The 13821-nt window shown below is 54.6% G+C and overlaps 1 protein-coding gene across 2 annotated transcripts in view; it reads left to right on the top strand.

Annotated features, from left to right (window-relative positions):
* Positions 1–13821, top strand: part of LOC146870322 (flotillin-1-like) — a 259354-nt gene that overhangs the window by 106001 nt on the left and 139532 nt on the right. For both annotated transcript variants that reach the window (XM_085640181.1, XM_085640178.1), the window contains exons 4-5: positions 11744–11834; positions 12879–13022. In XM_085640181.1, coding sequence (XP_085496307.1) covers positions 11744–11834; positions 12879–13022 — 235 coding nt within the window. The remainder of the gene's footprint in view (positions 1–11743; positions 11835–12878; positions 13023–13821) is intronic.

Below are 13821 nucleotides of genomic sequence, written 5' to 3'. Positions count from 1 at the left end.
GCCATCCATGGGGCTCCTTCCCAAGCCTTTTTCTCTTGTCTTCTTCATGTCTCCCTCTCTAGACATACTTTCTCTCCCCTCTAACCCTTCTACCAATACCGTACTTCCAATGCCCACCCCTCCTGCCCTGTTTCCAATCCCCCTCCCTTTAGCTCTCCATCCAAGACCTTTCTCTGGAGCCTCCCTCTAGTCTTACTTCCCAGGCCACTCTATAGCTTTACTTCCCATTATCCTCTTGATTCAGGACAAAACACTTAGTCACTGCCATCTGGGTCCTCAGACTGCCATCTGCGTACAGTCACACTGCCATCAGCTTACAGTCCTAGTCATCTTCTTAGTCACTGACTTCTGCATACAACCCCTGCCTGCCGACTACCGTACAGCCACACTGCCTTCTGCGTACAGTCCCTGCCTGCCTTCTGCGTACAGTCCCTGCCTGCCTTCTGCGTACAGTCACACTGCCTTCTGTATAGTCACACTGCCTTCTGTATAGTCACACTGCCTTCTGTATAGTCACACTGCCTTCTGTGTACAGTCACACTGCCTTCTGTGTACAGTCACACTGCCTTCTGTGTACAGTCACACTGCCTTCTGTGTACAGTCACACTGCCTTCTGCGTGCAGTCACACTGCCGTCTGCGTGCAGTCACACTGCCGTCTGCGTGCAGCCACACTGCCGTCTGCGTGCAGCCACACTGCCGTCTGCGTGCAGCCACACTGCCGTCTGCGTACAGCCACACTGCTGTCTGCGTACAGTCACACCACCGTCTACATACAGTCACACTGCCATCTGCTAAAAATCCTAGTCATCTGCTTGAAATGAAATGAAATACCATTATTTGTAAAGCGCACAGCTACCTCCGAAATGGTGTCCCGGCGCTGGGGGCCGTCGGGAAGATTAAGCAAGCTATTGCCCAGAGTCACATGGTGCTGGGCTAACCTGCCGCTGGCACCGGGTATCGAACATGAACCCCGTAGTCCAGAGTTAGGCACCATGGCCACTGCGCCACACCTCTACTACTTAGTCACGTACAGTCACACTGCCGTCTGATTACAGTCACACTGCCGTCTGCGTACAGTCACGCTGCCGTCTGCGTACCGTCACGCTGCCGTCTGCGTACCGTCACGCTGCCGTCTGCGTACCGTCACGCTGCCGTCTGCTTACCGTCACGCTGCCGTCTGCTTACCGTCACGCTGCCGTCTGCTTACCGTCACGCTGCCGTCTGCTTACCGTCACGCTGCCGTCTGCTTACCGTCACGCTGCCGTCTGCTTACCGTCACGCTGCCGTCTGCTTACCGTCACGCTGCCGTCTGCTTACCGTCACACGGCAGTCTGCGTACATTCACGCTGCCGTCTGCATACATTCACACTGCCATCTGATTACAGTCACACTGCCGTCTGATTACATTCACACTGCCGTCTGATTACCGTCACACTGCCGTCTGATTACCGTCACACTGCCGTCTGATTACCGTCACACTGCCGTCTGATTACCGTCACACTTCCATCTGATTAGTCACACTACCGTCTGATGACACCGTCTGATTACAGTCACACTGCCATCTGATTACAGTCACACTGCCGTCTGATTACAGTCACACGGCAGTCTGAATACAGTCACACTGCCGTCTGCGTACATTCACACTGCCGTCTGCATACAGTCACGCTGCCGTCTGCGTACAGTCACACTGCCGTCTGATTACCGTCACACTACCGTCTGATGACACCGTCTGATTACATTCACACTGCCATCTGATTACATTCACACTGCCGTCTGCGAACATTCACACTGCCGTCTGCGTACATTCACACTGCCGTCTGCGTACATTCACACTGCCGTCTGATTACCGTCACACTGCCGTCTGATTACCGTCACACTGCCGTCTGATTACCGTCACACTGCCGTCTGATTACCGTCACACTGCCGTCTGATTACCGTCACACTACCGTCTGATGACACCGTCTGATTACAGTCACACAACCATCTGATTACAGTCACACTGCCGTCTGATTACAGTCACACGGCAGTCTGAATACAGTCACACTGCCGTCTGCGTACATTCACACTGCCGTCTGCATACATTCACGCTGCCGTCTGCATACATTCACGCTGCCGTCTGCGTACAGTCACACTGCCGTCTGCGTACAGTAACACTGCCGTCTGCGTACAGTCACACTGCCGTCTGCGTACAGTCACACTGCCGTGTGCGTAATCACACTGCCGTCTGCCTACAGTCACACTGCTGTCTGCCTACAGTCACACTGCTGTCTGCCTACAGTCACAATGCCGCCGTTTGACTACAGTCACACTGCCGTCTGCCTACAGTCACAATGCCGCCGTTTGCATACATTCACACTGCCGTCTGCGTACAGTCACACTGTGTGAGAAAGTGGCTCTGTATATACTGTTCCCTAATGGGTACAGGGTGTACAGAGTCCACAGTCCCCCAGAGGCTGATAGAGGTCAAAGTTAGGTATGACCTTACTCTCAAAAGTGGTAGCTTGGTCGAGCAGTAAGGCAGTACCTGAGGACAGTGTAAAGCATTTATTTTACACACTCAGTCAGCAAATGGTTTCACACACTCAATAACTGAACTCTAGGCCAATGGTTTATATATATAAAATATATGCTTGTTTTATTTTTAGAACCACAAAGGGAATAAAAATATACTTTTCTCAGAATGAGAGATTGAATATAAATACTTTTGCAATAAGCAATGGATTTTTGTAAACAGTCACAGTTGGTTGCAATAAACAATCCTATTTCCTAAACATAACAATGCATTGAGCTCAATGGTAAATTCAGGTTATCTTGTAATAAATTACTTTTCAGATTACTTTTGAAATTCCAGGTCTGGCTCCTAGATCCAGCTCTGGGTCAGTACTCAGAATCAAGTGATGAAAGTCGACTTAATAACTGTAATGATTTTTAAATAATATTTAGCTATTTCAAAAGTTAGCACTTAAAAAATATTTCAAAGAAAACATTCAATGGATCTCTATGGCAAGAAATTCAAATTGCAGGTAGAGTACTTTATCGTTACTTTAGTAATCCAGGACTGGGTACCTAGACCCAGGACTGGGGTCCTTATCATAAACAGGTAAGTAATTTCGTTTGCAGAAATGGTACGATTTTAAAAGAATATAGAGGTAAGTACAGTTGTGGACACTTTTCAGAGTCAGGGCTCGGCACCAAGATCCAGCACTGGGAGCTCACCTAAGAGCAGGTGAGTAAATTCGTTTTTGTAACTTGGCTGATTTTTAGTGAATATTTGCAGTTTTGAAAAGTTCACACTTAGAAGATTTTTCAAGAAAAAGCCAGTCAATGTTACCCTATGAGGAAAATGAAGTTAGCGGTTTAAGGGTAAGTACCCGACTGGCAGAGTTGAAATTCCGGGCATAGACTCAGGGGTCCCCCAGTGTCAGGTAGGTACAGTTGGTTAACCCTCAGCGGTTTCAGGACGGCCGGGTGCAGAGAGAGTTAGCCCAATGTTATCCTATGAGGGATAGGGGGGGCCTTGGTTGGTGGCTGCTGTCTGGCAAGCCACGCGGCTGTGGGAGCTGGGCTCCTGGTCACTTACTCAGGGCAAGTGGGGACGTAGGTTAGTGTAGAGAGTGCACTGCCAGGGCCACTCGGGCGGCTGGGTGCAGGGTGCTTTTGAGCCTTCGGGCGCTCAATGGAAGTCAATGGGAATGTTCCGGTTTGGAAAAAGGCTGCAAGCTCGGGGACGAGGATGCTTCAGATGCCACCACCACTTCGAGAGGTAAGTTGGGTAGTTGTAGGTTAGGTGGGTACCCCGGGATTGGGCACAGGGGGCCGCAAGGCGCCGGGTGCAGGGGTGCCTTTTGATGTCGGGAATCTTACCCTCTTGTTGATGGCGGTTGGGGTGGCACTCTGTTCTGAGGCTGCAGACTTCTTCCGGAATGTCGAGGGGGGTCCTTGGGTGCCGGACTCGGGGTCACAGTCGCCGTGGGGTCGTCCTCAGGGTCTTTGTTCACTCCGGCACTGGCCAGGCTTGGCTGGTGCAGAGTGTGCTGGGTTCGCGGTTCCGGGCTGCTGCCAGGGGTTAGAGATAGGTTTCTGAGTAGAGCCTCTACTCATGGGAGTCCCAGGGGCTTTAGAGTTCAAAGGTAGCCAGGTCCTCCGGGGTTTTTTGAGGTTGCTGGCCACAAGAGATGCCGCGCTGGAGCAGGAGCAGGTTCGAGGGTCGACAGGCCGGTAGGGCTGGGGCCAAAGCAGTTGGTGTCTTCCTCTTTTTAGCAGCTGCAGGGCAGGTATTTGTTCTTCTTGCTCTTCTTGTAGTTTCGAATCTGGGATCTGGGGAAGGAAGGTTCAGGGGGCCCCTAAATACTAGATTTAGGGGCGTTACAGGTAGGTGAAGGCCAGGGACCAATGGGTCCTTGTCCTGGGGTGGGTACACCCCCTATCCTGCCTCTCTCCTGTGGGAGGGGGGCAGTAGCCTAATCCTGATAGGGTAGGGCCTCCCATCTTCAAGATGGCGAGAGCCCGGAGATGTGCTTCACCTCGCCTCCCCCACCTGAGGGGTGGGGTGGGCAGGCTGGCACATCCCCTGTCCTTGTATGGGGTTTCCGGCCAAGCTTCCTGCCAGAGTGGGGGGTTGCAGTGGCCTGGGGAAACTCCCAACTGGCGGCATGCCTTTGAAGCTTCCCTTTGCTCATCCTGGGGGAGGAGATTTCTCACCTCACCCAGGATGTGCATTGTTGCAGGCCCGGGAGAGCAGGGGCTCTCCCACCCAGGGGTCCAGCAACGTGTCTGCTGTGTGGCAGCCTGGGCAGCCTCAGAGCAGACGTGGATTGTAGGTTAGCTGTAAGGGGGCATCTCTAAGATGCCCTTTGGGGTGCTTAGTACATTAAATCCCACACTGGCATCAGTGTGGGTTTAATGTGCTGAGAAGTTTGATACCAAACTTCCCAGTCTTCAGTGTTGCCATTATGGTGCTGTGGAGTTCGTGTTTGACGAGCTCTCAGCACCATGTACTTGTAAAAGGCAGCACTGTACTTACAGTGCCCAGGAATGGACCTGGGTACTGTAGGGGCACAGGGCTCCTGCTCCTGTGCCCACACGATAGGCATAAGGCACCCAGCCAGAGGGGTGGCTGACATATGCCTTGGCAGTGTAGGTGATGGGCATGGCACACAGAGATGTGTGCCATGTCGACTCTTTGTTTTGTCCTGCACCCAGACACTCAGCCTGCAAAGGCAGTGTGTGTGTGTGTGTGTGTAAGGGTACAGGGCCTCTAAGGGTGGCACAATGAGTGCTGCAGCCCTTAGAGGCCTTCCCTGGTCACAAGGCCCTGGGTACCTAGGGTACCATTTACCAGGGGCTGACATGTGGCCAGGGTTTGCCAATTGGGAGTTTGTGTGTTTTAAGGAAGGAACATAGGCCCTGGGCACCTGATTGGCAGGAGCCCAGGGCACAACAAGGAAAAGTGCATCAGCTATTAGGCAAAAAAAAGGGGGGGGTTACTGCAACAGGAACCCACTTTCTCACACACTGCCGTCTGCGTACAGTCACACTGCCGTCTGCGTACAGTCACACTGCCGTCTGCGTACAGTCACACTGCCGTCTGCGTACAGTCACACTGCCGTCTGCGTAATCACACTGCCGTCTGCCTACAGTCACACTGCCGTCTGCCTACAGTCACACTGCCGTCTGCCTACAGTCACACTGCCGTCTGCCTACAGTCACACTGCCATCTGCCTACAGTCACAATGCCGCCGTTTGCCTACAGTCACACTGCCGTCTGCCTACAGTCACAATGCCGCCGTTTGCATACATTCACACTTCCGTCTGCGTACATTCACACTTCCGTCTGCGTACATTCACACTGCCATCTGCGTACATTCACACTGCCGTCTGCATACATTCACACTGCCGTCTGCATACATTCCCGCTGCCGTCTGCGTACATTCCCGCTGCCGTCTGCGTACATTCCCGCTGCCGTCTGCGTACATTAACGCTGCCGTCTGCGTACATTAACGCTGCCGTCTGCGTACATTAACGCTGCCGTCTGCGTACAGTCACGCTGCCGTCTGCGTACAGTCACGCTGCCGTCTGCGTACAGTCACACTGCCGTCTGCGTACAGTCACGCTGCCGTCTGCCTACAGTCACGCTGCCGTCTGCCTACAGTCACGCTGCCGTCTGCCTACAGTCACACTGCCGTCTGCCTACAGTCACACTGCCGTCTGCCTACAGTCACACTGCCGCCGTTTGCCTACAGTCACACTGCCGCCGTTTGCCTACAGTCACACTGCCGCCGTTTGCCTACAGTCACACTGCCGCCGTTTGCCTACAGTCACACTGCCGCCGTTTGCCTACAGTCACACTGCCGCCGTTTGCCTACAGTCACACTGCCGCCGTTTGCCTACAGTCACACTGCCGCCGTTTGCCTACAGTCACACTGCCGCCGTTTGCCTACAGTCACAATGCCGCCGTTTGCCTACAGTCACACTGCCGCCGTTTGCCTACAGTCACACTGCCGCCGTTTGCCTACAGTCACACTGCCGCCGTTTGCCTACAGTCACACTGCCGCCTGCGTACATTCACGCTGCCGCCTGCGTACATTTACGCTGCCGCCTGCCTACATTCACGCTGCCGTCTGCGTACAGTCACGCTGCCGTCTGCGTACAGTCACGCTGCCGTCTGCGTACAGTCACGCTGCCGTCTGCGTACAGTCACGCTGCCGTCTGCGTACAGTCACGCTGCCGTCTGCGTACAGTCACGCTGCCGTCTGCCTACAGTCACACTGCCGTCTGCCTACAGTCACACTGCCGTCTGCCTACAGTCACACTGCCGTCTGCCTACAGTCACACTGCCGCCTGCGTACATTTACACTGCCGCCTGCGTACATTAACGCTGCCGTCTGCGTACAGTCACGCTGCCGTCTGCGTACAGTCACGCTGCCGTCTGCGTACAGTCACGCTGCCGTCTGCGTACAGTCACGCTGCCGTCTGCGTACAGTCACGCTGCCGTCTGCGTACAGTCACGCTGCCGTCTGCGTACAGTCACGCTGCCGTCTGCGTACAGTCACGCTGCCGTCTGCGTACAGTCACGCTGCCGTCTGCGTACAGTCACGCTGCCGTCTGCCTACAGTCACGCTGCCGTCTGCCTACAGTCACACTGCCGTCTGCCTACAGTCACACTGCCGTCTGCCTACAGTCACACTGCCGTCTGCCTACAGTCACACTGCCGTCTGCCTACAGTCACACTGCCGTCTGCCTACAGTCACACTGCCGTCTGCCTACAGTCACACTGCCGTCTGCCTACAGTCACACTGCCGCCTGTCTACAGTCACACTGCCGCCGTTTGCCTACAGTCACACTGCCGCCGTTTGCCTACAGTCACAATGCCGCCGTTTGCCTACAGTCACACTGCCGCCGTTTGCCTACAGTCACACTGCCGCCGTTTGCCTACAGTCACACTGCCGCCGTTTGCCTACAGTCACACTGCCGCCGTTTGCCTACAGTCACACTGCCGCCTGCGTACATTCACGCTGCCGCCTGCGTACATTTACGCTGCCGCCTGCGTACATTCACGCTGCCGTCTGCGTACAGTCACGCTGCCGTCTGCGTACAGTCACGCTGCCGTCTGCGTACAGTCACGCTGCCGTCTGCGTACAGTCACGCTGCCGTCTGCGTACAGTCACGCTGCCGTCTGCCTACAGTCACACTGCCGTCTGCCTACAGTCACACTGCCGTCTGCCTACAGTCACACTGCCGTCTGCCTACAGTCACACTGCCGCCTGCGTACATTTACACTGCCGCCTGCGTACATTAACGCTGCCGTCTGCGTACAGTCACGCTGCCGTCTGCGTACAGTCACGCTGCCGTCTGCGTACAGTCACGCTGCCGTCTGCGTACAGTCACGCTGCCGTCTGCGTACAGTCACGCTGCCGTCTGCGTACAGTCACGCTGCCGTCTGCGTACAGTCACGCTGCCGTCTGCCTACAGTCACGCTGCCGTCTGCCTACAGTCACGCTGCCGTCTGCCTACAGTCACACTGCCGTCTGCCTACAGTCACACTGCCGTCTGCCTACAGTCACACTGCCGTCTGCCTACAGTCACACTGCCGTCTGCCTACAGTCACACTGCCGTCTGCCTACAGTCACACTGCCGTCTGCCTACAGTCACACTGCCGTCTGCCTACAGTCACACTGCCGTCTGCCTACAGTCCCCCTACCGCCTGATTACAGTCACACTGCCGTCTGATTACAATCACACTGCCGCCTGATTAGTCACACCGCCGCCTGTCTACAGTCACACTGCCGCCTGTCTAGTCACACTGCCGCCTGTCTACAGTCACACTGCCGCCTGTCTACAGTCACACTGCCGTCTGCCTACAGTCACACTGCCGTCTGCCTACAGTCACACTGCCGCCGTTTTCCTACAGTCACACTGCCGTCTGCCTACAGTCACACTGCCGCCGTTTGCCTACAGTCACAATGCCATCGTTTGCCTACAGTCACACTGCCGTCTGCCTACAGTCACAATGCCGCCGTTTGCATACATTCACACTGCCGTCTGCGTACATTCACGCTGCCGTCTGCGTACAGTCACGCTGCCGCCTGCGTACATTTACACTGCCGCCTGCGTACATTTACACTGCCGCCTGCGTACATTTACGCTGCCGCCTGCGTACATTCACGCTGCCGCCTGCGTACATTCCCGCTGCCTCCTGCGTACATTCCCGCTGCCGTCTGCGTACATTCCCGCTGCCGTCTGCGTACATTCCCGCTGCCGTCTGCGTACATTCCCGCTGCCGTCTGCGTACAGTCACGCTGCCGTCTGCGTACGGTCACACTGCCGTCTGCGTACGGTCACACTGCCGTCTGCGTACGGTCACACTGCCGTCTGCGTACGGTCACACTGCCGTCTGCGTACGGTCACACTGCCGTCTGCGTACAGTCACACTGCCGTCTGCGTACAGTCACACTGCCGTCTGCCTACTGTCACACTGCCGTCTGCCTACTGTCACACTGCCGTCTGCCTACTGTCACACTGCCGTCTGCCTACTGTCACACTGCCGTCTGCCTACAGTCTACAGTCACACTGCCGTCTGCCTACAGTCTACAGTCACACTGCCGTCTGCCTACAGTCTACAGTCACACTGCCGTTTGCCTACAGTCTACAGTCACACTGCCGTCTGCCTACAGTCACACTGCCGTCTGCCTACAGTCACACTGCCGCCGTTTGCCTACAGTCACAATGCCATCGTTTGCCTACAGTCACACTGCCGTCTGCCTACAGTCACAATGCCGCCGTTTGCATACATTCACACTGCCGTCTGCGTACATTCACGCTGCCGTCTGCGTACAGTCACACTGCCGCCTGCGTACATTTACACTGCCGCCTGCGTACATTTACACTGCCGCCTGCGTACATTTACGCTGCCGCCTGCGTACATTCACGCTGCCGCCTGCGTACATTCCCGCTGCCTCCTGCGTACATTCCCGCTGCCGTCTGCGTACATTCCCGCTGCCGTCTGCGTACATTCCCGCTGCCGTCTGCGTACATTCCCGCTGCCGTCTGCGTACAGTCACACTGCCGTCTGCGTACGGTCACACTGCCGTCTGCGTACGGTCACACTGCCGTCTGCGTACGGTCACACTGCCGTCTGCGTACGGTCACACTGCCGTCTGCGTACAGTCACACTGCCGTCTGCGTACAGTCACACTGCCGTCTGCCTACTGTCACACTGCCGTCTGCCTACTGTCACACTGCCGTCTGCCTACTGTCACACTGCCGTCTGCCTACAGTCTACAGTCACACTGCCGTCTGCCTACAGTCTACAGTCACACTGCCGTCTGCCTACAGTCTACAGTCACACTGCCGTTTGCCTACAGTCACACTGCCGTCTGCCTACAGTCACACTGCCGTCTGCCTACAGTCACAATGCCGCCGTTTGCATACATTCACACTGCCGTCTGCGTACATTCACACTGCCGTCTGCGTACATTCACACTGCCGTCTGCGTACATTCACACTGCCGTCTGCGTACATTCACACTGCCGTCTGCGTACATTCACACATTCCGTCTGATTACAGTCACACTGCTGCCGTCTGCATACAGTCACGCTGCCGTTGATTACAATCACACTGCCGTCTACGTACAGTCACACTGCCGTCTGCGTACAGTCACACTGCCGTCTGCGTACATTCCCACTGCCGTCTGCATACATTCCCACTGCCGTCTGCATACATTCCCACTGCCGTCTGCGTACATTCCCACTGCCGTCTGCGTACAGTCCCACTGCCGTCTGCGTACAGTCCCACTGCCGTCTGCTTACAGTCCCACTGCCGTCTGCTTACAGTCCCACTGCCGTCTGCTTACAGTCCCACTGCCGTCTGCTTACAGTCCCACTGCCGTCTGATTAGTCACACTGCCGTCTGATTAGTCACACTGCCGTCTGATTACAGTCCCCCTGCTGCCTGATTACAGTCCCCCTGCTGCCTGATTACAGTCCCCCTGCTGCCTGATTACAGTCCCCCTGCTGCCTGATTACAGTCCCCCTACCGCCTGATTACAGTCACACTGCCGTCTGATTACAGTCACACCGCCGCCTGCGTACAGTCACACCGCCGCCTGCGTACAGTTACCCTGCAGCCTGCGTACAGTCACACTGCCGCCTGTCTACAGTCTACAGTCACACTGCCGTCTGCCTACAGTCACGCTGCCGTCTGCCTACAGTCACGCTGCCGTCTACGTACAGTCACACTGCCGTCTGCGTACAGTCACACTGCCGTCTGCGTACAGTCACACTGCCGTCTGCGTACAGTCACACTGCCGTCTGCGTACATTCCCACTGCCGTCTGCGTACATTCCCACTGCCGTCTGCGTACATTCCCACTGCCGTCTGCGTACATTCCCACTGCCGTCTGCGTACATTCCCACTGCCGTCTGATTAGTCCCACTGCCGTCTGATTAGTCCCACTGCCGTCTGATTAGTCCCACTGCCGTCTGATTAGTCCCACTGCCGTCTGATTAGTCACACTGCCGTCTGATTAGTCCCCCTGCTGCCTGATTACAGTCCCCCTGCTGCCTGATTACAGTCCCCCCTGCTGCCTGATTACAGTCCCCCTGCTGCCTGATTACAGTCCCCCTACCGCCTGATTACAGTCACACTGCCGTCTGATTACAATCACACTGCCGCCTGATTAGTCACACCGCCGCCTGTCTACAGTCACACTGCCGCCTGTCTAGTCACACTGCCGCCTGTCTACAGTCACACTGCCGCCTGTCTACAGTCACACTGCCGCCTGTCTACAGTCACACTGCCGCCTGTCTACAGTCACACTGCCGCCTGTCTACAGTCACACTGCCGCCTGTCTACAGTCACACTGCCGCCTGTCTACAGTCACACTGCCGCCTGTCTACAGTCACACTGCCGCCTGCCTACAGTCACTCTGCCGCCTGCCTACAGTCACTCTGCCGTCTGCCTACAGTCACTCTGCCGTCTGCCTACAGTCACTCTGCCGTCTGCCTACAGTCACTCTGCCGTCTGCCTACAGTCACTCTGCCGTCTGCCTACAGTCACACTGCCGTCTGATTACAGTCACACTGCATCTGTGTATAAGGCAGTGTGTTCTAAACAGACTGATCCAACAGGCACATAGGGCAGGCCCCGCTCCTCACTTAGTGCTTAGATAAAGTTCCGGCCAGTGGTATGACGCATTGTGCCCTGCACCTTATTTTAACCATGCCTTCTCTGTGCCCCCTTCCAGGATCTCCCTCAACACCCTGACTCTGAACGTCAAGAGCGAGAAGGTGTACACGCGGCACGGGGTCCCCATCTCCGTCACTGGCATAGCCCAGGTAAGGCACTTGTGGACCTGGCCCAAGTGTTCGGGTCAACCAGGGCTACATGGGGCACAGAGCGAGCAGAGAGGCATTGGTTCAGGCTCTGATGCTCGCAGCCAGGCTATCTGTCTCTCATGTTATAAAGATCTTACAAGCCCAGACAGCAGAGCTATCTCTCATGTTATAAAGATCTTACAATCCCAGGCAGCTGAACTATCTGACAGGTTGCAAACATCTTACAAGCCCAGACAACCCAGCAATCTCTCATGTTATGAAGATCTTACAGGCCCAGACAGCAGAGCTATTACAGGTTACACACATTCAACAGTCTCTGACAGTGGAGTTATCACTGAGGTGACAGTATTTACAGGCACAGTCAGTGGAGTTATTCCTCAGGTTAACGTTCACCTATGGAGGCGGGTGGTAATTTATAATCCATAGATATTATCCCTATATTTGGATTTAACTCCACTCAAATTGACAGGATCACTCCTGTGTGATTTTATACAAAATTCATCTTTATTAAACAGACTTCGGTAACCCCAGTTTGTTCTGGTACAATTCAAGTAAAAAGGGAGGCAAGGCTGCCTTGGTAGGTCAAGTCTCTGTAAGATCTTGGGCACGCTGGTAAAAGTTCTACTCTGGAATAAGATGGCAAAACATATAAATAAAAGAGAATGATTGGCTAATGACTTATTCCTCATGTTATACAGAGCCTAAAGGATAAAACATCCAAGAGTGACCTCAGATTAATAAAGTCTCTCATGTCCAGGTAAAAGGTATCCCAGATCTCCTACACTTAGATTTAAGATATCACAGGCTCTTTCAGATTACACAGATATTATGCAGACACCACAAGAATGCCTCTGGATACGCAGACCTTAGGACTCGAACAACTATCCATAATGGTTTTCAGATTTTAGAAACTCGGACAGCAGAGCTACCCCTCAAATTTTACACACTCAAGCTTCTGGTTTTTGCTCCACATCTAACTTCTCACCACCTTCTCTCCTTCCTCCCTCCCCCTTCCTTACCACTATGGCACCTGCTCCTTCACAGGTGAAGATCCAAGGGCAGAATAAAGAGATGCTGGCTGCCGCCTGTCAGATGTTCCTGGGGAAGTCAGAGAACGAGGTAGCCCACATCTCGCTGGAGACGCTGGAAGGCCACCAAAGAGCCATCATGGCCCACATGACCGTCGAGGTAAGGCCTTCTGTGGCTACTTGTGAGGCGTCCCACCCACTCTGTCCATCTCCTCCACCTGATCTATTTCATGGTCCATAGCAGGCGCCGTGTGGCGGAACCACCTCTCTGGTGGTGGCCAACCATGCAGACCGTGTCTTCCTGTTTTACCTCTTATCATGGGGTGTCTCCAAGGCTTGTATGTCCAATCATCAACGACCGTAGAGTGAGAGCGCAGAGGCGGCTCTGGAATGGAGCACAGCTCGGTCGGTGTAGGTTTCAGGGCTGTTGATGTGAGTTTGTGACTAAGGCCCTTTAGAGCACGGATAGCCTCTTGCCACTGAGAACACGGGAATCGATTACCACGAAAGAGCAGCTGCGTGATGATCATACAAACAGATGAGTGTGGATTCATGAGCATCAATCAATCAATCAAACATTTGTAAAGCGCGGCACATCACCTGTGAGGATCTCAAGTCACTGGAGCTGTAGGCTGCTGAGTGGTGGTTTGTTCATTCAAACATCCAGGTCTTGAGCTCTTTCCTTAATTGCGGGAGCAACAGTACGGTGCTGATGTGCAGGGGGAGATTGTTCCACGCCTTGGCTGCCAGGTCCGAAAAGGAGCGTGCTCCCCTGTTAGTTTGGCGGATCCGGGGGTGTCTGAGGGAGAAGAGGAGGATCGAGGGTGTCTTGTTGGTTGGTGAAGGTCAGACATTTGTTGATGTTTGGTGGTCCTTCATTGTGCAGGACTTTGTAAGCATGGGTCAGCATCTTTAACTGTTATCTCTTCTGAATCAGGAGCCAGTGTAGTTTCCTGAGA

This window comes from Triturus cristatus, chromosome 1_1, assembly GCF_964204655.1.
Source record: "Triturus cristatus chromosome 1_1, aTriCri1.1, whole genome shotgun sequence".
Taxonomy (NCBI): Eukaryota; Metazoa; Chordata; class Amphibia; order Caudata; family Salamandridae; genus Triturus; species Triturus cristatus.
The sequence above is the reverse complement of the archived record's forward strand: the minus strand, read 5'-3'. Positions and strand labels throughout refer to the sequence as shown.